The following is a 21,315-nucleotide window of genomic DNA, read 5'->3' as shown; positions in this document are numbered from 1 at the left end:
ATGGCACTCTAGATTGAAATTTAAAATACGATTTTTTTAAGCGAAAATGTATTATTATATTATTAAATTTTACTTAATTATTCCGAATCATTTTCTATCGAATAAAGTAAAAATATACCGAGGATGCCGTTTAAAAATCAAAAGTTGTAGTCATCTCCGGTGAAACAGGAGGTGATAAAAAATAACTGAATATGAATACGTCAATATGAATAACTGAATACGTCAATCAATCCTAGTTTATGTCATATACTAACATACCAAATATCGTTTTTTTTATGTGAAAAAATAAAAAAGTTATAGGGATGAGCCATGAATTTTGAGACGCACCCGGGCATTGTGTTCTGGTGGATTTTGGAATTTGTAGCTAAATTATTTAACTTTTTAGTACCTTTTTTTCAAAATAAAAATGAAAGTTTCCATCTATCAATTATCAGAGGGAAAACAAAATGGTGATATTTTGGTGAAAGTTTGGAACACACTGTGGAGTACGTTAACAAAGCAAGGAATATAAAAATTATTTTATCATCTAGGTTAGTGATGGACATTACGATTCTTTTTAATGAATCGAATCACACGATTCAAGTTCTTATATTGAATCGACTCCTACGATTCGTTCATTTGAACGAACCACATGCACAATTTACGTTTCATAAAAACAAGAATCGTAACTGGCACTACCGACATTAATTTGGCAGTTCTTTCACTTTTTTTTTCAACAGTTTATGACACTAGCGGGATTGGATTGATTATTTTTTATTTTACAAATAATATTAAATTATTAAACTATTTATTAAAAACTTCTTAATACCAATTTAATATTTTTAGAGCCATATTTTAATTCCGATTTAATAATCATAATAAATAGTATATAATACCGCATGATCGAAAAAAAAATGCTGTCCAGTTGGCTTGGAAATGAACATCGATGATGTAATATATAAAATGACAGCGATAATAACGTAAAAATTAAATACACCAAAACTAGTACAGATACTCCCCTACTCAGCACAGTATAAATAAGTTTTTTTCTTGTAAATAACATTCTTATAGTTTGCATTTTATTCACATGATGTTTGTTTAGTGCTTTTGTTCAAGTCTAACCATTGGTGCCTGCATCTATGCCTATATCACCGCCGCGCCGTAGAAACGAACGATCGCATTGTGATCCGGTTCAATTCTCACGATTCTTTTTTCGGCTCATCATTCAAATCTTATGCATCCGTGCTGGCCACGATTCATTGTGATCCGATTCAATTCTCACGATTCTTTTTTACGGCTCATCGTTCAAATCTTATGGATCCGTGCTGGCCACGATTCATTGTGATTCGATTTAATTCTCACGATTCTTTTTTACGGCTCATCGTTCAAATCTTATGGATCCGCGCTGGCCACGATTCATTGTAATCCGATTCAATTCTCACGATTCTTTTTTACAGCTCATCGTTGAAATGTTATGGATCCGTGCTGGCCACGATTCATTGTGATCCGATTCAATTCTCACGATTCTTTTTTACGGCTCATCGTTCATATGTTATGGATCCGTGCTGGCCACGATTCATTGTGATCCGATTCAATTCTCACGATTTTTTTTTCGGCTCATCGTTCAAATGTTATGTGGATACGTGCTGGCCACGATTCAATTGAACGAACCGGATTGCAAGCAATGAATCGAATCTCACAATTAATTTTTAATACTCGTTCAAATGAACGACTCGTTCAATCTTTGTCCACCTCTAATCTAGGTACATCTTTTCTCAAAGTTTGTTTTTTGATTCACATAAATAAATAGCTGTATTTATTTTGGAGATATTCGATTTTGAAGAAGACACTAACATTTTCTTTAAGCTCCCAAATTTAAGCAAAAAATCATTTTTGACATTTTCAAAATAAAATATCTCGGTTATTTTCGACTTATTTGAAAAACGGTTAAGAGAAAATATGTTTCTTTTATCCCCAGAGCGAGATCTACCAGCCCTAAAAATATTTGCACTTCTTTAAGAATCACCCTGTATAAATAGTTTTTCTGCAAACTGTATGAAAAATAATAAAATTCGTAGTTATATTATACTTATTATTATGCAAATTGGATTTTGTATTTTTAAGTGTATTTTCTGCGAATTTACGACAAGTTAAGCCAGGATTTAACGTAAAATTTCATTTTATATACCTACTGCATTAATCGTTCAACTTGTAATTTTTACGATTGTACCTCTTTGATGTGCGCATGTAATTTGCCGTTTAAAACTCATTTTGCGTTTACGTTGTAAATTGTTATTAAATTGTGGGTAATTTAACGATAAATTATTATGAACATTCATATTTTATATTTTAATATTACAACCGTACAAGTAGATACAGGGAATATTCGAGGCATAAACTAGACCGTAAACATGAGACCGTGGATAGATATTAATTTTGACGTTGTTTTAAATTCGAAATGTTCAACGTTTAAAGTAACAGAGCACGATTTTTATTAAACTTTACAGTAGGTCTCCTGATCGTCTTTACAGGAGAAAAAAAATTAGGTATTACAATTCTGAGAAAGTGCATTTGTTATATAAGTTTTTGCTGTTCTAAAGATTGGTAATACCGTCTACACTTCTCCACACTGATAAAAAAGATAGACTTGAACTGAAGTCGTCATCATTCTTGAAAAAAAAAAATTAGTGGCAAGAGAATTTATTTTAGCGTAAAAGAAAATATTTTACCTGAAGAAAAACTCTCTTAACTCAAGAAAACTGGTTCTCTTGAAAAATTCGAAAATTTCTCTTGAATCTATTTTCATTCAACCAAGTGCAAGTTACTTTGTTTTAAGATAATAAGAAAAATACGCTAGAAAGTACTTCATTCAAGAAACATGGCCATTTTTCCAACAGCTAAATACTCTTTTGACGAAAAATAATAACGACACGCAAAGACGATGACGAAGGACGGTATATACAATCAGTCGGCAGTCCGATCAATCGTACGTCGCATTTCATAGGTCGCACATCATAGTACGTACAGGTTTTGTTGCTTGGAATTTTCCACTTGGAATTTGGCATAATTTGCTTTTTAACGCATATCGTATAACAAATTAATTAGTGATCGTTATTAACATGCATTTGTCATTTTTATGGACAAATTTTAGGATATATGGATTCTTTAAAGGAGTTTCTGAAAAAATGGAAATTAGAGCATTTATTTGCTATATTTGAAGGTAAGAGACATTTACCTAATGCACCTGTTTAGATAATGCATGCGTGACTATAGATAGAATAAAAATATAGGTACCGATTTTTTTATGCAAATAATTAGGTACAAAAATTTTAGAATTTCAAGTCGTCGTATTAAAAAATTCAAAATATGACCAAACCTTATAATTTTAATAATTTATTTGTTTTACTTTGATTATTCATGATGTAACATTTTTTTGTAATTTGTAGAGTGATGAACCACCCCAAAAAATACCAAGGAGTGAAGAAGCAGAAATAACTACTATCGAGAAAAATAATATCACTTTACTTACTACAGACCAGGAAAACCTAAATTTATCAGAAAATAATATACCTCGTAATATGCCTGTATATGATATATTCTTCTCTTAGATCAAAATAAATTTTAGTTGAGTCAATAGTATTCGCTATTGGTTTAAGAAAAGTGTCCCTATAGTCAAGAAATCTCCATTTTCAATCAAGAATTTTTGCATGAATCAAAGAGACTATTGTTCTTGTAGCAATAACTTCTTTGCATATTCATTTTGGGACAAGAGTGAAATACTTTGGACAGATAGATTCTTTTATTCTCTAAAGTAATTTTTTAACGCTTATGAAAAGATAGTTAATGCTTTGGGCAAAGAAACGTCGTTCATGGCCCTATTCAAAAGCGCCAATCTTTTGGGTCAAAGTCATATTCATTTCGACTGAGAGATCCTTTTTTTCAGTGCAAATTTCCATACTGTTTTAGAGAAAAATAAAAAAATAATGAAAATATATTTAGTTTTGCTAAAAATCAAAAGACGCCTCTTCATTTTTCAAGAAGTACCACCACTCACCGATAAATGCTTATATTTTAAATTCAAAACAATTAAAACACATGTAGATAGCGCTCCCTACAAATAGGAGTCTTATTGACATCAAAATCAAATTTTTCATGTCAAAAAACTCCCAGCCACCAATTTTCATCCAAATATTGACGTTACTTCAGAAATTATTTTCAAAAAATCGAAATAAAAATAAAATTTCTACACCCTGTATCTCCGAAACAAAGAACTTTAGGACATACATCTAAACGAACTTTTTTACTTATTTTTATCTCAAGAATATGCTGCCGAAGTTCTCGGAATACAGTTCGGACCACCCTGTATAAGATTATGATTCTTCTAAACATGGGTAATCCCGTCTACCACTTTTTCCAATTTCCCTACCGTTTTAGAAGAAAATAAATTTATAAAAATATATCAGAACTTTATCTATTTTTGCTAAAAATCAAATGTGTGAAGTAATTTTAACACTCTGATGAATGCAAACGAAGCGTGGTGTCCAACTTTGCAGGGTGGGATCGTGTGCGCCGTAGCTCACCTATCCTACCTACCAAAATTGATCGCGATCGGACGACATCAATTTTTGACGTTTCTTACGTCGAAACTAACTGCCACAGTGACACGCGTCGTACACGGTCAAGTTGGCCTTGGTCCAATCTATCGACATACCAAATTTAATTTACAGTACGTCTGTCCGTTCTGTAGCTACGGGGTATCCGTGAGAGGGGAAACGATATTCTCTCGATGTTTTTCGTAAAAAATTAGACGACGCGTCCCATCAATAAAAATTCGACAAATTTGCAAGTAACCAATAAAATTAGTGGGCGGAGCGATTTGCGGTGACGTACTCCTCAAGTCGCGTATAAAATATATTGCTGTTTATTTAAATGTTTTTTGTTCGCATTCCTTTCATAGACACAGATCCAGCAGACGTACTGTAAATTGGACGATTTTTTTCGTCGAGGGCTGTCTTAACCACTTTTCCTGTCACCTGTCGTGTCAAGGCCTTGTTTTTTAATCCCAGCGCGTGTAAAGAAATTTCACTTCAAAAATTCTAGAGTGGAATCTAAAGATTAGACGGAGAGAGTCAAAAAGTACTTTATTCTGTTTTTTTTCTTGAACATTCCAAAAGTACTTAGTTGAGAATTTTTCTTTTATATGTTTTTCGGCATAAATTACTTGATAAGTATGTTGAACCACTTGGACACACTGAACACCCCATAAACAACTCCATAAATTAATTAAGACGCGTCGATAATTACGATCCCATTTAAAAAAAAAACGTGGAGAAAAGCCCGAAATCAAAGCTACAAAACAAGACCTCCTATTCCTTAATAAACAAAAGCGGACCGTCCGTCGTCCAATTTCATTAGCGGGGCCCTATTTGTTCGAGCAGAGGCCGGATTGAGTGAGAGAAACGCCGACAAAAGGGATGTATGCAAATTTAATTTCGATCAGGATCACGGCCGGGGTGGAAGAAAGCAGGCGGGAGCGAACAAAAAGTCGACAAAAGCCTTCTCTCTCTCACTCCTACTCTCCTCGACAATTGTGCTGCATATTTTACGTTGGGGCTTTCCGATCTGCATTCAGCACAACACTTGACTGACTGGCTTTTGCTCTTTTGAAGTCGATCTGAATGGACTGGGGCTCTTGTGCAGGAAAAATCGCGTTCTGCTAGCTATCTTTTACGCATAAGGCAGTTGCCAGACCGTATTAGAATAAGTACGTATAATGCTATATAGTCGTCTAGTAAGTATCTAATTTTGAGTTATTTTTGAATCCATTGTTTTTATGTCAAGGTTTTTGTAAGCTGGAGAAACTGTTTAGGAGGGTTTGCGTAGTCTGGTTTGGTATTATGTATTATTTGTAGTAGATATTATTAATTAACAATTGTGAGGATATTATAAGGAAACTGAAAGTCGCAGGACACTCAATGGAACGAAATATGCTGGGAATAACCAAGAGAGACCGTAAAAGAATAGAGTGGATACGACAAAAGACCCAGGTAATAGATGTCATCCACAGAATTAAATCCCTCAAGTGGCAATGGACAGGACTCCTGGTAAGAACGACAGACGACAGACGGACCACAAATATTACAACATGGTACCGACGAGAAATCAAGAGACCTAGAGGACCAAACTTGAGATGGGACCATGATATAAGAAAATTAGCAGGGTTAACTTGGTTTCGCATAGACAACAATGGGCCCAACCACAAAGAGAGTATCTAAATATGTGTGAGAGATTACACCATAATGATTACTTGTGATGTTTGTTTTTTGGATAGTAGTGTTACCTTTCTAGTTTTACATAATTTTTAGAATTATCCTGCATTTGTAAAAGATAAAAGAGACTGTCAAAATATCAACTGTATAATTTTTATAATCATGTATTAATACCACTTAAAATTAAACAAGAATATTTTTTTTGCATTTTATAGAAGTGATGAAGGAGGTAAAAGTTGAAATAAAAATTCATAAATTGGTTTTCTATACTTGTTGGAAAATTAATATTCATTTAAATATTGTTGTTTTAACCTGATATAAGACAACATCTCATTATTTTATTTATAAAAAAAATATATTCTGACATATGATGAATGCATAGTGTTCTTTTTTAACTGATTATAAAAATAGAGCAAACATATAAAATTCTCAGTTGTTTATTCACTTCTATTTATAGGTGAGATTGGATTCAAAATACCCGATCTTTGTTAATTTATTAATATTCATTCAAATACTTGATATTAATAGGATGTCAATAACAAATGTTTATATTCTTAAAAAATGAAAATATTGATGTAGTTTACTTGATCTATCGGATATTTATATACATAATAATATGATATAGGTATGTTCTTACCTTATTAGCTTCTTGCTGTTGTTGCTGTTGTATCAACAACTGTTCTCTGGCTAGTTGAAGTTGAAGTATCAGTTCTGATAAAGTTCGTTCTTTTTCCATAGGATTGTCGCCAGGTATCGCCTGCTGAATAGCAGCTGACTCAATATCCCTGAAAGGAAAGACAAAATTAAAGTTTTTTTGCATTCACAAAGCGTTTTTCGTTTTCCTAAAAGTTTCTCATGACCTTTCATAGATCCGGCACCGCTTTTCATAACTGCAAATTAATTTGCAATATAAAAGTTTCGCTCATCAACTCAAACATAGGTACCTATGAGAGGACATTGCTAGAGAGCTACATGGAGGGTTCAGTCTCCAAGTTACTAGACTTTCTGAAAAGGATAGGACTGGAGAATCTAACCTAAGGATCAGAAGAGGACCGCAATAGATTTGCAAAGGTCGCAGTAGATCAGACCAATAGCCACCTCGAAGAATTTAATGTAATCTAACATTCAAGTATTATGGGATTCAAAGCATCATGACCTAATTAATGCAAAAACATTTCAATACTTCCGTATATACGTACATCTAAAAAAAACGCGGACATCTAAAAAAAAGGATTTCAAAATTAAATTGAGGACATTTTTAAGTGAAATTGCGTTCTACTCGCAAGATGAGTATCTTTCTTTCAATTTCTCTAGCTAAGACATCTTTTAATGTGTTTGTGCTTTGTGAATGTTAATGTGTAAATTTTAACGGTAATGTTCTATTTGTATTATATATGTATGACATATTTATTTCATTTTACTTTGTATCTTGCATTGCTTGATAACATTGACGATTGTAAACCTTAATGATAATTTAACATGAATAAAGAATTAAAATTAGAATTAGAATTCATATATTTAGATTCTTTTAAAGGCAAGAAAGAACACGTTCAGATGCCATCTCCATCTAAAGCTAAGAAGCGCCAAAGATACTCGAAAGTAAATTCTAGACTAGTGTGGGATTGTAGGTGTATTCTAAATACATTGGGTGAGCATTGCAATGTTACGTTATCCTGAATACCGGTGTACGAGGGTCATAAGGGAAACAAAAAAGTAGTTATAATGGTCAAACTCATCAATGCCATTTATAGGCCTAGAACTCATCTACGGCGCTGCAAAAGCTGTAATAAGAATTGCCACAAAACAATGGTTGGCTAACAAATCTCTACAATGGTGGAGAAGTTCACCAATGCAGAGACGAAAGTTCAGAGTGCGAAAAAGTTACAGAGAGTAGAACATTCGCCAAAATTCACGGCAGACCTGGTAAGCAAAGACAGAAATACTACCAAAGCTGTAATGAGTCCTCAAACAGTGTAAGTTTTTGAGTAAGCCATTGACAAAGAACTATGGAGGGTTAGGACTGAGAATGTAACCTAGAGATTAAAAGATGACCATGATATATCTGAAAAGCCTGCAGTGCAGCAGACCCAATGGCCACCTCTAATCAAAAAATCTATACTCTTTCAAATAAATCCTAAATTATAAAAAAATTACGTTAGATTTTTGCAATTTTACTTGGAATATATACCAAATACTAATCTGCTAACCTTTAACATTTATCCTTATTCGAAAACGGTAGCGTTTAAATTTATATTTAAGCGTTCGAAAGATAGGCCGATCTATAAATACAATGACTGATGAATGGACATTACCATACGTACATACATATACATATGTGTATATTTGAAAATACGCGGCGACGAGGCGGAGTATGATAATGGATATTTGCAAAAAAGTTATGTCACTTATCAATCGTAAAAAGTTTACTGGATCACATTTTATGGTCAAGGCGAATTGATAGCGTTAAGTGAGCTTATATTAGTGAGATAACTCAGTGTAATTAGTGGACATTTTAATTTATGTGTGAATCTTAATCAATCCTTTTTACGTATAAGAAATAAGGAAAGAATAATGCATGAAGATTATAATATAAAAACAGAAGAGTAAAATATGTAGACAATATACATGAAGGGTTCAGAAATGTCAATCAATTCCTTAATATTAGAGAAAGATTTGGAAGAGAAAAAGACATACAAATTCACTTTCATTCTTTTAAATCCTGTTTCTTAGAGAATTTAAAAGAATGGAAGAGAAAGAATGAATGAAGAAGAGAGTTGCAAATAACGATAGACAAAAAATAAGACATTGGATGGAAAGCAGAGGGCTAGAACTAGCTCCTGAAAAGACCTGTGTTTGCAGAATGATTGGCAGAGCAATACTAGCAGAGATTTTGGAGGTCAACATACTGGGAGTGCAAGTGCCAATTAAGGATGAAATTAAATATCTGGGCTTCTGGCTAGACCAAAATGGCACCTTTGTCTACTAAGACTCAGACAAAAGCAAAAAATGCAACGGAGAGTGCAAGATCTCTAACTGGCCTCATGCCGCGTGACGGTGGCGCCGGCGATAGGGAACTCAGGATGATGGCAACCCAAAAATGTTAGCTGGCAAACCGCTCTAAATCTAGCAAAGAATGCTGATTAAATGTACCCTGCTACGGGACAGTGTCCATAGATGCACTATAAGTGGTTGCTGGGATAATGCCTCTATATCTACAAGCTAGATACAGGAGTGAATCTTACGGACTAGAAAACCGTGCTATCAGGACAAAAAAAGAAAAATTCCTGTAGCTGTGGAATAGAAGATGATAAAGCAGCGATCGGGGCAACTGGATTCGGCACTAGATACCCCACCTGAGACCATGGCTACAAAGAGAGAGTTTAAAAAAATCATGTTTTTAAGTCTCATTATATCAATGGAATGACACTAAAAAACATCAGAAAACTGCCTCAACTTAACTGCTCAAACTTCGACTGAAAAAAAACCTCAGAAACACCAGAACACTTCATCACTGAGTGCGACGACAACCATTGGTACCATAAACTTTGGCATAACTGATACCGGAGAGGAGAACTATCTTCTGTACAGCCGTCTCAGATACTGTCTTTCAATAGAGGTCATCCTAGACCTAACACCACTGCACATTGTCGTCGGTAGTTAGGTTAGGTTTGGCAATAATTAGAATGGTTATTGATGGAAACAGTACTGGAAAAATTTTCAGCCTCAAAAAGAAAATTTCACTTTTCCAACTCCCAGTGAATGACATACCAAGAATTTACAATTTTGAGAAACACCTCACTGTAGTATTAAATAATAAAAAGGATTGGAAGGAAGAAACGTTTGCAAGTCAGTATGTAAAAGACCATACCATAACGTGGTATACTGATTACTGACGCTTCCAAAATCAAAGCAGGGACAAGGATAGGAGTATTTGGGCCAAAAACTAAATACTTCGAATCAATGGGCACCTCCCCAAGCATCCTTCAGGCAGAAATCTATGCTATCGAAAGATGCGTACAATTTATCTTAGACAGCAACTACCGGAAACAGGAAATAGCCATCATATCCGATAGTCAAGCAGCACTAAACGCGATCGACTCAGTAACCATCAATTCGAAGTTGGTCAAAGAATGCCTAGAGAAGCTCAACAAATTAAGCAAAGAAAATAAAGTCCTACTACTTTGGGTGCCCGCTCACCAAGGGATAGAAGGCAATGAAAAGCAAATGATCTAGACAGAAAAGGAACCAACGCTCCACTAACTGGACCAGAACCGTACTGTTTCCCAAGCGGGAACCAACTGAAAGCAGAACTGAAGATCCTGGAAGACTCCATCCGTAACATGGAATGTGTGTCCTCCAATAGTCTAAGACAATCGAAAAATTTCCATTCATTTAAGTAAAAATAATCTTCCTATTGTCACGGGGTTTCTAACAGGACACTGTCTCTTCAACGAACACCTCAGTAGGCTGAAGCTGAGAAACAACGGCAATTGCAGATTCTGTGGGGAAAATGGGGAAACACCAGAACACCTTATCACTGAGTGTGCCGAGACGACGACCGTTCGTGCCATGAACTTTGGTGCGGCTGATGTCGAGGATGGAGAACTGGTCTCCGTTGAGCCGTCTCAGATACCGGCTTTTGTTAAAGCCCTGTATGATGTGTTATAACTCAAGAAAGGAGAACACACAATAGATCTGTAAGGTCGCGGTGGTTAACTCCCCTCCTAAACATTCTATGCTCTATTATCTATTAAGATAAATCTTTCTTAGTTTTTAACTAAATATATTACACTGAAATAACCTAGTGGCACAATATAGTGTTTTATTCTAACATTTGATTTATAATAGCAGTAATTCGTGCAGAGAAAAATCACATTATTCCAATAGGTACTTCTTCTGAACGATGATTTTGTGAAAGGTACTTCCAGATTCCGCGAATACCCATTTCGTAGCGATTCACTCTATCCACGTTTCAGTTCTCACGGAAAAGGACAGACAGATGCATTCGTTACCAAGAACCTTATAAAACGAACGCGTAGCAAAACATAAAATATACACCGTATATAGCTTCATAAAAATGAGATTTCAAGATTAAACTGCATCGTGACATTAAAAGTCGTCGGTGCAGCGGGAAAAAGAAGATGCATATTTAAATTATGCCACAATATTTGATTGCTTTGAGGAAATCTGCTTAGTAATAAAAATTACTTCGTGCCTTTATAGACCGTCCCCGCATCTCGCCGATTTTACATAATTCAAAATTTTATAGTCTAATAACGTCAAAAGTTTTCGCTGGAAATACTAATCATATGGGATATAATTTGGATTTTTAATATGAAGTTGATAGGCGACGTCTTGAGAGAACGGTTTGATTTTAAACACTATCCACATAAATTGGATTTTGATCAAAGAAAATGTAATTCGGGCTTTTTTAAATTATACTCGATGCAACTTTGTTTTTTGTTTCTCCTTTAGGCTTTAACTTTTTAATCGATGTTCTATCCAATCTGTTTTTTGTTATAGGTCATAAATTTTTTAACTTCGTTTAATGTTTATGATGGAATGGGTATCTTTCGATTACACTTAAATTCTAAACCTGTTATAATTGCATAATTTTTCAAAATGACGATGCTAAAATGAATGGGTTTAAAAAACACGACATTTTTGGAAACATTCAAAAAAAGTCTTTGATCTTGGACTGGAAAACTAACCAGAAATTATAAACTCAATAAACATCTCCATACTATGCTATTGCAAGGATCTCGTGGATCAGAGAGTCCATCCAGGTGAAAGCCGACTTACATTGGTAAATTAATACATCAAAAACAAGTGACATCAAAAACTTTCTTAAAAAGTTAGGTTGGCGGATATCTTAGATGTTCAACATGCGCCTAGGAGGAAAATAATGTAGCTTTTTGGACTGAACTCCCTGCACCGAAAAAATATAATAAATAATAGCTCCCGTATATGGCGTTTGACGCCTTGGGAGTAGCAAGGTACTGGCTTGCCATACTAGAGCCGTTCGGTATACAAGGAAGGTAATGTGGCTAGCACTACGCTTCAACCGCCTATTATTACCTCAGGATTGTGAATCCCAAGTACTCATTTAAAGATTTAAAGCTGAGTCGACCTAGGTACCCAAACTATTTTTATTTTAATAAAAATAGTCGACTGGTGAAATGCCGGGTGTGGGATTCGAACCCACTACCTTGAGATTGGTAGACGAGAGCCTGTACCTCTACGCCACCGGGCACCTTCCGAAAAAAATATAATGATAAAAGAAGAAGCGATGAAGACAAGTGTATTGTGCATTTTAACATCAAAAACTTTGTTTTCAGGATAATAAAGTAATAAAATTATACCATAGATAGTGATGGAAGAGACTAGTCGTGCTCTTGAGGTCTTGACGAAAGAACAAAATCAAGACTAGAGTTAGATCTGCAACACTAAAAAAATGACCGACCAGTGCAAGATTTACGAGGGACGAAAAAATAACATGCCGTTTTGTGGTTTTGGAATAACGAAATTTTTATTTGTTAACCTCTTCCTCTCCCTTCTATACTTTATAAATAAAAAAGAATAAAAAAGATTTCTTCGAAACTATTGCCAATGAATTATATAATATTTTATCGAAACATACGTAATATTGCTGTATTAGTTAGAGCGCTCATGTTTTTAAACTACTCAAATAAATAAATATGTTATAAAAATTACTTATTGGGTTAGTGTTAAGGTTTTTTTTCTTATCTATACTAATATATAAAATCCTTAAGTGACTGACATATTGATTAATCACGATCCTGCTCAAACCACTCAACGTAAGAAGCTCAATTTTGGCATACAAGTTGATTCTAGGGTGTAGAGGTTCGATAAGAAGGGATTTTTCGAAATTCCAGTTACAAGGGGGTGAAACCACCCTTCAAATATTACAATATTTTTTATTTAAAAAACGACCAAGTTCCCGAAAAAACGCTTAAACACGTATATTTTATTTTGTTTTTTTACATATTTTAAGATTTTTTAAAAAATGTATACAGGGTGTTTCGAAAAATCTGGTCATTGATTAATCACGATCCTGCTTAAAGCGCTTGACGTAAAAAGCTGATTGTTGAAAAACAGATTGACTTTAGGGTGTAGAGGTTCGATAAGAAGGGATTTTTGAAACTCGAATTCTAAGGGGGTGAAACTATCCCTCAAATATTAAAATATTTTTTATTTAAAAACCGGTGAGTTTTTCGGAAAAACTCTTAAACACATATATTTTATTTTGTTGTTTTACATATTTAAAGATTTTTTATAAATTTATACAGGGTGTTTCATAAAATATGACCATTGAGTAATCACGATTCTGCTTAAACTGCTTGGCATTTAAAGCTGATTTTTGGTAAACGGATTGATTGTGGGTTTGAGGTTTGAAAAAAAAAGTGTGTAGAGGTTCGATTAGGAGGGGTTTCTCGAATCTCAAATACCAAGAGGGTGAAAACGCCCGTCAAATATTACAATATTTGTTATTTAAAAAACGGTTAGTCTTTCGGGAAAACGCTTGGACAAGCATAATTTATTTGATTTTTTACATATTTTGAAATTTTGAAAAAATCATAAGGGTGTTCCAAAAAGTTGAGTAATTTCTTAACCACGATTTTCTGCTTAAACTGCTTGGCGAAAAATGCTTATTTTTGGCAAACAGATTTTTCGAAAATCAAATTCCAACGAGATGAAACTATCCCTCAAATATTACCAAGTTATATAATAATATCGCCATATTTGTATGTTAATGGAAATTCTTGCTTTGCTTTATCATCACCATTACAAATGATTAATTCGACGCAAACGAAGTCGCTGGTACACGCTAGTTAAAATATAAAGGGTTTTCAATGAAATATGATTTTTCACAGGGAAAATATTTCAAGGTAACTCTAACAAGGTTTTTTTTTCTAAATCCCAGGATCACATAAAAGATCCCGGGATTGGAAATTTCGTCCGAGATTGAATGCCCTGATCGTATGCTAAAATGATGTGTACTCCCACGGAAAATCACAACAATACTATAAAAATCAGAGAAGAATTATTGGAATATGTAGCGGAATTCAATGGCCTCGGCGGCAGTTGGATTTCTGAAAAGGCACATGAACGCATTAAACATGTTGCAACAGAGACTGTTAAGAATCAAAAGGTATCATCATATCTGAAACGTATCAGTCTTTGAAAAAGCTAGTTGCGAGAGCGCCGAAGGCAGGATTACTAAATCCCGCTTAAGATGGGCTGGTCACGTATGCAGGATGCAAGAAAATCTCTTTTTTACGGTGAGTTTGTCGACGGTAAGAGGAAACCGGGTGAACAACTCAAAAGTCAAAAGGTACAAGGATATTTTCCGTGAAATCTTAAAGGGGATAAGCAACAACAGAACAACAGAATCAATGGGAGGAAGCAGCGCACAATAGAACGCAATGAGGAAGAATTGTAAATTCAGTTAACAACGACAACAAAACAGTAAAGAGGCAACAAAGTAATGAAATTTTTGAATGTCCGAAATGCGGAAGGGAGAAAACATCACGTATCGGGTTTTCAAGTCACAGTAAAGCTTCATTCAAAACTTCGTAATTAGTGGAATATATTAGTGGTTTTAATTAGCATAGAAGTTTGTTCCACTAATGTCAATCTAAGCATTTAGAACGTCAAAATTATTGGTAGTAATTTTCAATTAGTAGAAAAAGTTAACAAACTTTTAACTTTTCCACTAATTTTGCTTCAAAATTTGCGAGGAATGTCATTTTGGCCATTGATTGTCAACCGTCAAGAGAAATTGTAGTTAGAAATCAAAAGTTTAATGTTTTATAAGCTAGATATTAGGCTCTTCTAACTACAATTAGGCTCTCTACACTCAGAAAAAAAAATGCATTTTAAAATGCACAATAAATCACGTTAAAATAATTAACTCGTTGTATGGAATTCGATTTACCTAATTATTTGTTTTAATTGATTGCTGATAATATAATATTGTTTTATATACCTAATAAAAATTAAAGCATTCGAAATAAAGTGAATACTGTTTTATCGGATATCTAATATTTAGTCCTTTTAAACTAATTATTACTCTATATATTTCAAAAGAACTACGTTTAAAATAAACTGGCATTGCCTTATTATTTTTGAAAAGTGTTGCTTGTCTATTTATTCCAATAAGACATCCTTATAATAACTTTATTTTAAGCACGAGAGTATTTTATTTCTATAAGAATTGCTAATATTTCTGTTAGGCACGTGATTAATATTGGCCAATAGAAAGTCATGCATTTGAGGTGGACATCGAAAGATGGTGTTTGGCGGTATTGACGGGATAAGCCCGATTAAGCCACACCTTGTTGTATGATTTTTATCGCGTTCCATGATTTTGAATAGTACAATGATATTTATTGTATATGACAGTTGTTAGTGACAAAAAGGAGAATTGTGTCGTTTACAGGTAATGTGTTGTTTAAGTAGTTGTTTAGAAAGATCAAACGTTAATATTATTTCAGTAGCATTATGGCGGCCAAAGGTTTTCTTGAATTGTGATTTTGAATTTAACGCTGGACGAATTCAACAATTCAAATTTGCAAAGTAATATTTCACTAGATGATGAAAATTCCGATGTAAAGGAATACGAAGTCAAGCTAGCAAAATTGTTAAAAAGGTGGAACTTATAAAAGGTAAAAAAATATATTGATGAACATTACAGAATGTACAGGGTGAGTCAACGATAGAGTAAGGTCAATATCTCCTTTGTTTTGAGATTTACAAAAAAGTTAAATATAAAAGTGATAGGGAGGGTTAGGATACACATTTTAAAATTATTGTAGAATATACAGAGTGCTTCAAAAAAGTGTTGTGGATATAACTTGTTAAATGCAACACCCTATTTTTTATTTCATTTTTTAAATTCTACGTAAAATTCTATAACTTTTTTATCTAATAATGTTTTTTTTATAATATACAGGGTCCGGCAGCAGTGCGTCGGGCATCTGTAGCTCCTAGAATAATAAACTTCACAATTTTGTTTAAGTTCAAACCTAAAGTTTGTACGAGGATGTATTTCAGGAAAATATTTCAACTTCTATAGGGTGGCTCAAAAATGTGTAAGTGGATCGGTATGTTTTTTTTAAATAGAAGACCCTGTATATTATTGCATTTTTGGCTTCCTTTTGGACCACTTTACATAATATATTATATATGAGTAAATATATTTCGATAATATCAGAGATATTAATAAATAAATAAAAAATATATTTTTTCCAACCTTCCTTATTTTTTTTTACTTTATGAAGCATCCAGTATATTCTACAATATAACAATACAAATAATATACAATACAAAAAAATATACAATAATACAAAAAAATAGACAATACAAATATATTCTACAATAATTTAAAACGTGTATCTTAACCTTCCCTATAACTTTTGTATTTAACATTTATCTGTAAACCTCCAAACAATTATTGAGATAATGGACTTTACTCTATCGTTGCCTCATCCTGTACAGAACAGAAATTTGTACAGGGTGGTAAATTTAATATATTACCCAACGACAATATCTTTTCGTGAAAGAATGAAGAATTTTTTTTTCAAGAAATTTAAGAACACCACTTTTTAAATTCAACATAGCGCGGTTTTTCTCATCTACAGTGGCGTTAGGAACCTCAAAAATACTGTTTTTTGCAATTATACGATTCAGAAAACCTGCAAATCCTGTATACCCTGTATATAAACATTTCTGTTTCAGGTTAACTCCAGTTTTAAGATGGAGAAAAGTATATCATATATTTAACTAAACGTTGCTTTCTTTTTTAGAATCTCTGTGACCTTTGAAGGAATCTAATAAAGACAGATCAATTCCAGGATATTACAAAAACCATTCGTCACTAGACAAAATTCACCAGGATACCCTTCCTTATATCTATTATTTTTATTTTTTATTTTGGAAGACATTCAATACAATTGTATTTACCTACTTATCACCAAAAGATTAATTCCGAAATAAATTTATTTTCCTAATGAATTTGATATTTATTTCATTTAAATTGTTAGTACTGATCCTATTCGATTAAAATCAACTCAAGTTTTAAACAAAGTGACATATTAATAAATCATTAAGCATTGCATTTGAAAATATAAAGAGAAAAGCTTGAAATAAAAGGAATGTATTTGAAAAACAAAAGGAAAACACTAATAAACAAATGTATATTTCTTTAAATCAAATAGGCAGCATTTTTATTCTAAATCTGATATACTACTAACAATGACAATGATCATGTATGTTTTATATACGAGTATATGCATAAAATCAATAGACATCTTATTATTTCAATTATGACCATTAATGAGGCCAAAACATGTTTGATTTTATTTGATTCATTAGCATTATTTTTGATTTTACAACGTTTTTTCTCTCAGTGTATGGATTCAACTGACTACCGCAAGCGGTTGCTAGGAAATTCTATTAATTTTAAGTGTGTTTTTAGACATTGTGAATAATCGTAAAATAAAAAGTATAAAGTTTAATTGAAACTACTAATTTATTCCACTTATTGCGAGGTTCTGATTCAAGCTAAAAGCTCATGAAAGAAAACGCTTTTCGTAACCATCTTCTGATGCGTGTCAAATACTCGTCAGCAAGTAATGACAGAAAGGAAGTAAGTAATCGTATAGTATATCTTGCCAAAATCAAATGATCGATGAATGGAATTTTGACTTTGTTAATGTCAACATGTTAAATAAAACTAAATATGTTGAGCGATTACTTACGAATTATGTGAATTTGGCGTCGACGAAGGCGTCGGTCTTCGTTCCTCCTTCACCAAGTTCGTCGTGATCTTCGACGTCAACCGTTTCAGCACGTCATCCATCGACCTCCTCAACGGATGCAAGGAACTGTTGTTGTTCATTAAACTATTGTTATTGTTGTTATAGTGAAAATTCGTTTTAACGTCCGAATTGGGCGAACTGCACTCCGACGAGTTCCGCCGCCGCTCCAGCTCCTCGTTGTGCAGAGACAGGGCGGATATGCACGGCGACACCGACGTCATCATCGAGTTGTTGCAATTGTTTTCACCCGCAACTCCAGATATCTTGGCCGTCTTCGATGGGATATGATCGTCGTCCAATCCGTCGTCTATGTCGCTGCCACAACCGCTTGGCGATGACGATTCCGACAATTTGTAGAATGTATTCGAGGGGTTCACCATGGTATTGGTATCTTCTTCGCAAATGTCGCTCAGGTTGTTACTGCTGGTGTCGTCGAGATCGGTCAGACCCCCGCCGTCGCTGCCGCTGCCCATGTGCGTCTGGATAGGGGGGGCGTCGCTGGGGCTGCCGTCGTGAAGTTTCGTTGGCGGAGACTTTCTCTTCGAAGACATATTTCTGGAAAGAAAGCGCGTAATTAGTTTAATAGGTCTCGGCGTAAAAGTAAACAAGCATCAATAACGATCCTAATTTGTCAATTAAAATTAGCGATTAAATAATTCATGAAATGTCATTTTAATTTTCAAAGGTATTCGTCTACCAACCTAAAGGTTATTAGTTCGAATCCTGTAGCCCGAACTCCATCAGCTGACTATTCTTAATAAAATACAAAGATTGTGTGTATGTGCGATATGTTTGAAAAAATTTATTTTGAAATGTTGAAAAAGTTAACACATTAAAAATTAATAAATAATTTGTTTCACTTTCACAAAATTTGTATCAAAATTACCGTCTGATGATTCCAATGATCCAAATTTGGTTCCAATCGACCCATAATTAAGAAAAATTTTGATGATTTCGCCTATTTGGGGGTATCGGTTCGAAACGTCGAGGGCGTCATCCTGTAGCCCGTCCCAGATTATGCTGAAATCGACCCACATTTTTCTTCAATATCAAAAATACATTCCGAGTTTCAGCCCCCTAGCTCAAATAGAGCCCGAGTTACGACGCTCCAAATGCCTATCTCAACTTTCTCATTGACCACTTTTTCGATCGTTACCACTTTTCGTGACCCTAAGGAAGCCCGGATGGTCCACAGTTAGAACTCCAAAATAACAAAAATTTACTTTAAAAAACAGATTTTTATTCAAGATGCAAACTCGTCACAAAAGTACAGACATTATCGACGATGCCGACAAAGAATAAAGAAGATTTCCAGTCTATTCCAACTGATTTCGGATAAACACATTTTTAGACACTGTTTATTTTTAGACAGAAATTTTAGAATTAACTACCCATATATACCAAAGTTTGCAGAACAAGAATTCTGTAAACTTTGTATATACTACGCTCAATAGTCGAATTCGGGCAATGCCCGAGAAAAATACGCAAATCTAGTTTTGAGCAAGGAATATTTCCCAAACCCGAAAAATTAATTTTATTGGATTATTTTTTTTGCTTAGTGTGATTTGATTGCATTGGTTTCACTCTTTTTGGTTGGATTAGTTTAGTTATTTGGCGAGTTGGTTAGCGTGGTTATTTGGAGGGTGTTAATTCATTGGTTAGTTGTTTTATGGGGTTTGGGAAATATTCCTTTCTCAAAACTAGATTTGCGGTTTTTTTTTTGTTTCTAGGTAATAAAATTTCGTTGTAGAAGAATATTTTTTATATAAGCATATATCCAAAAAAATCTTATGATTCATTCAGACGAAAAAAATATGTTCAATTTAGTGAATCACGAAAACAATTTCACTCAATTTACGCTATATCGTAAATTTTCCAATTCTGTAATAACAACAAACGCTTCCCAGAAATCGTGCTAAAATTTCTCTAAGCCGCGTTTACACATAAAAGTTTTACCTATCAATTTTGCGTTTCACGTAAAACGGAAGTATGTCGAAAAAACTGACGACAGTTGTTCTCAAGACGAACGTCCGTCTTGCTTCATCTTTTGATCTTTGGTCTTGGTTAGAGCAGCAGGTCTTGGTCTCGGTTATACTTTTTCTGTATGACCAAGAGCAACAGTCTCGTTCGAAAATATTTTGGTATTGTTTCATGAAGTATCGTAAAGATACACCTAAACTTCTTACAGTTTTTAAGAAATAATATGAAATAAGTCAGATGATATTTAGAGATAGCATAGAAAGCACAAACTAAGGTATATATTCTTAAACAAATAACCACCGTCAAAATCATAGATATTTTGTTATATATAGAAGAAAACATTTTTTTTATCAAAAATTTCAAGGGAAATAAAATGATGACACTACGAAATACATATGATTGAATTTGCACCATCTCTGGAGCGCAGAGTTTGCCTATTAATTATTAATTCTAAATGTGGTCGGGAACCGTCTCGACCACTCTATTTTCCAGGTCCTATCGGAAATTGAGATGCAAATCGCTACGGACAAGGACCGTCTGTATGTTCCTTAGCTACTAAAATTATTCACGGTAAAATGTGGTCACTTTCCATCTTCCTTAATTGAAATGTGGAAGTGGGAGTGAACAACCTGCACGGAGGACAGTGAACGACTTCGACAACGACGGCGACTTTCTATTTAATTTGGTTGGAGATTAGACGCCGTTTCTACTTCGACGTATCGCAATTAGCTTCTATAAATTGGGCACGTCAACCATTTTTACGTGGCACTAATGAAGAAAATAACCGTTTTTTAATAATTCTTCCTACATACTTAAAACTGTACTTTTCTAATCAAGCTAATTAAAGACCGATCTATTACACCAATTACAGAGAGTTCAATTATTATTATGAAAATGTTTTAGCGATTTCTAGAATTTTTTTGCTAAAATTTATGAATACAGGGTGTCCCAGAAATAAGTGCAAATATTTTAACTGGGAGTATAGTTCAACCCCAGAAACACGCCTGTGAGGTTCTTTTCGCGAAAACAAAATTTTGAGAATTCGGAATTTTTTGAAAAAAATTTTGTATTTTTTTTAGTTTTTAGTTAAAAAATATAAATTCTTGATAATATGGCAGCATAGGTAGTAGATTAAATTTACAAGAAAGAAACTCCTAAAAAGATCCAGTGGTTCTCAAAATTTTAGCAAAAAATATTTTTTTTGTAGATTTTCAAAGTAAAATAACTCCGTTATTTTGGCATTA

The 21,315-nt window shown here is 33.8% G+C and overlaps 1 protein-coding gene across 1 annotated transcript in view; it reads right to left on the bottom strand.

The window, feature by feature from the left end:
* LOC115880960 (transcription factor Sox-6) overlaps nucleotides 1-18,646 on the bottom strand; it is a gene marked incomplete at its 5' end in the record, with an annotated part of 158,323 nt that extends 139,677 nt beyond the window's left edge. Inside the window, 2 exon segments of the mRNA XM_030898302.1 lie at nucleotides 6,886-7,033; nucleotides 18,032-18,646. Of these exon segments, the coding sequence (XP_030754162.1) occupies nucleotides 6,886-7,033; nucleotides 18,032-18,642 (759 nt within the window).
* Nucleotides 18,647-21,315: the final 2,669 nt, after the last annotated feature.

The sequence above is a fragment of the Sitophilus oryzae genome, unplaced genomic scaffold, assembly GCF_002938485.1.
Source record: "Sitophilus oryzae breed Bouriz unplaced genomic scaffold, Soryzae_2.0 scaffold_1668_pilon_pilon, whole genome shotgun sequence".
NCBI classification, from domain to species: Eukaryota; Metazoa; Arthropoda; class Insecta; order Coleoptera; family Curculionidae; genus Sitophilus; species Sitophilus oryzae.
This window is presented reverse-complemented; position numbering and strand designations above follow the sequence as displayed.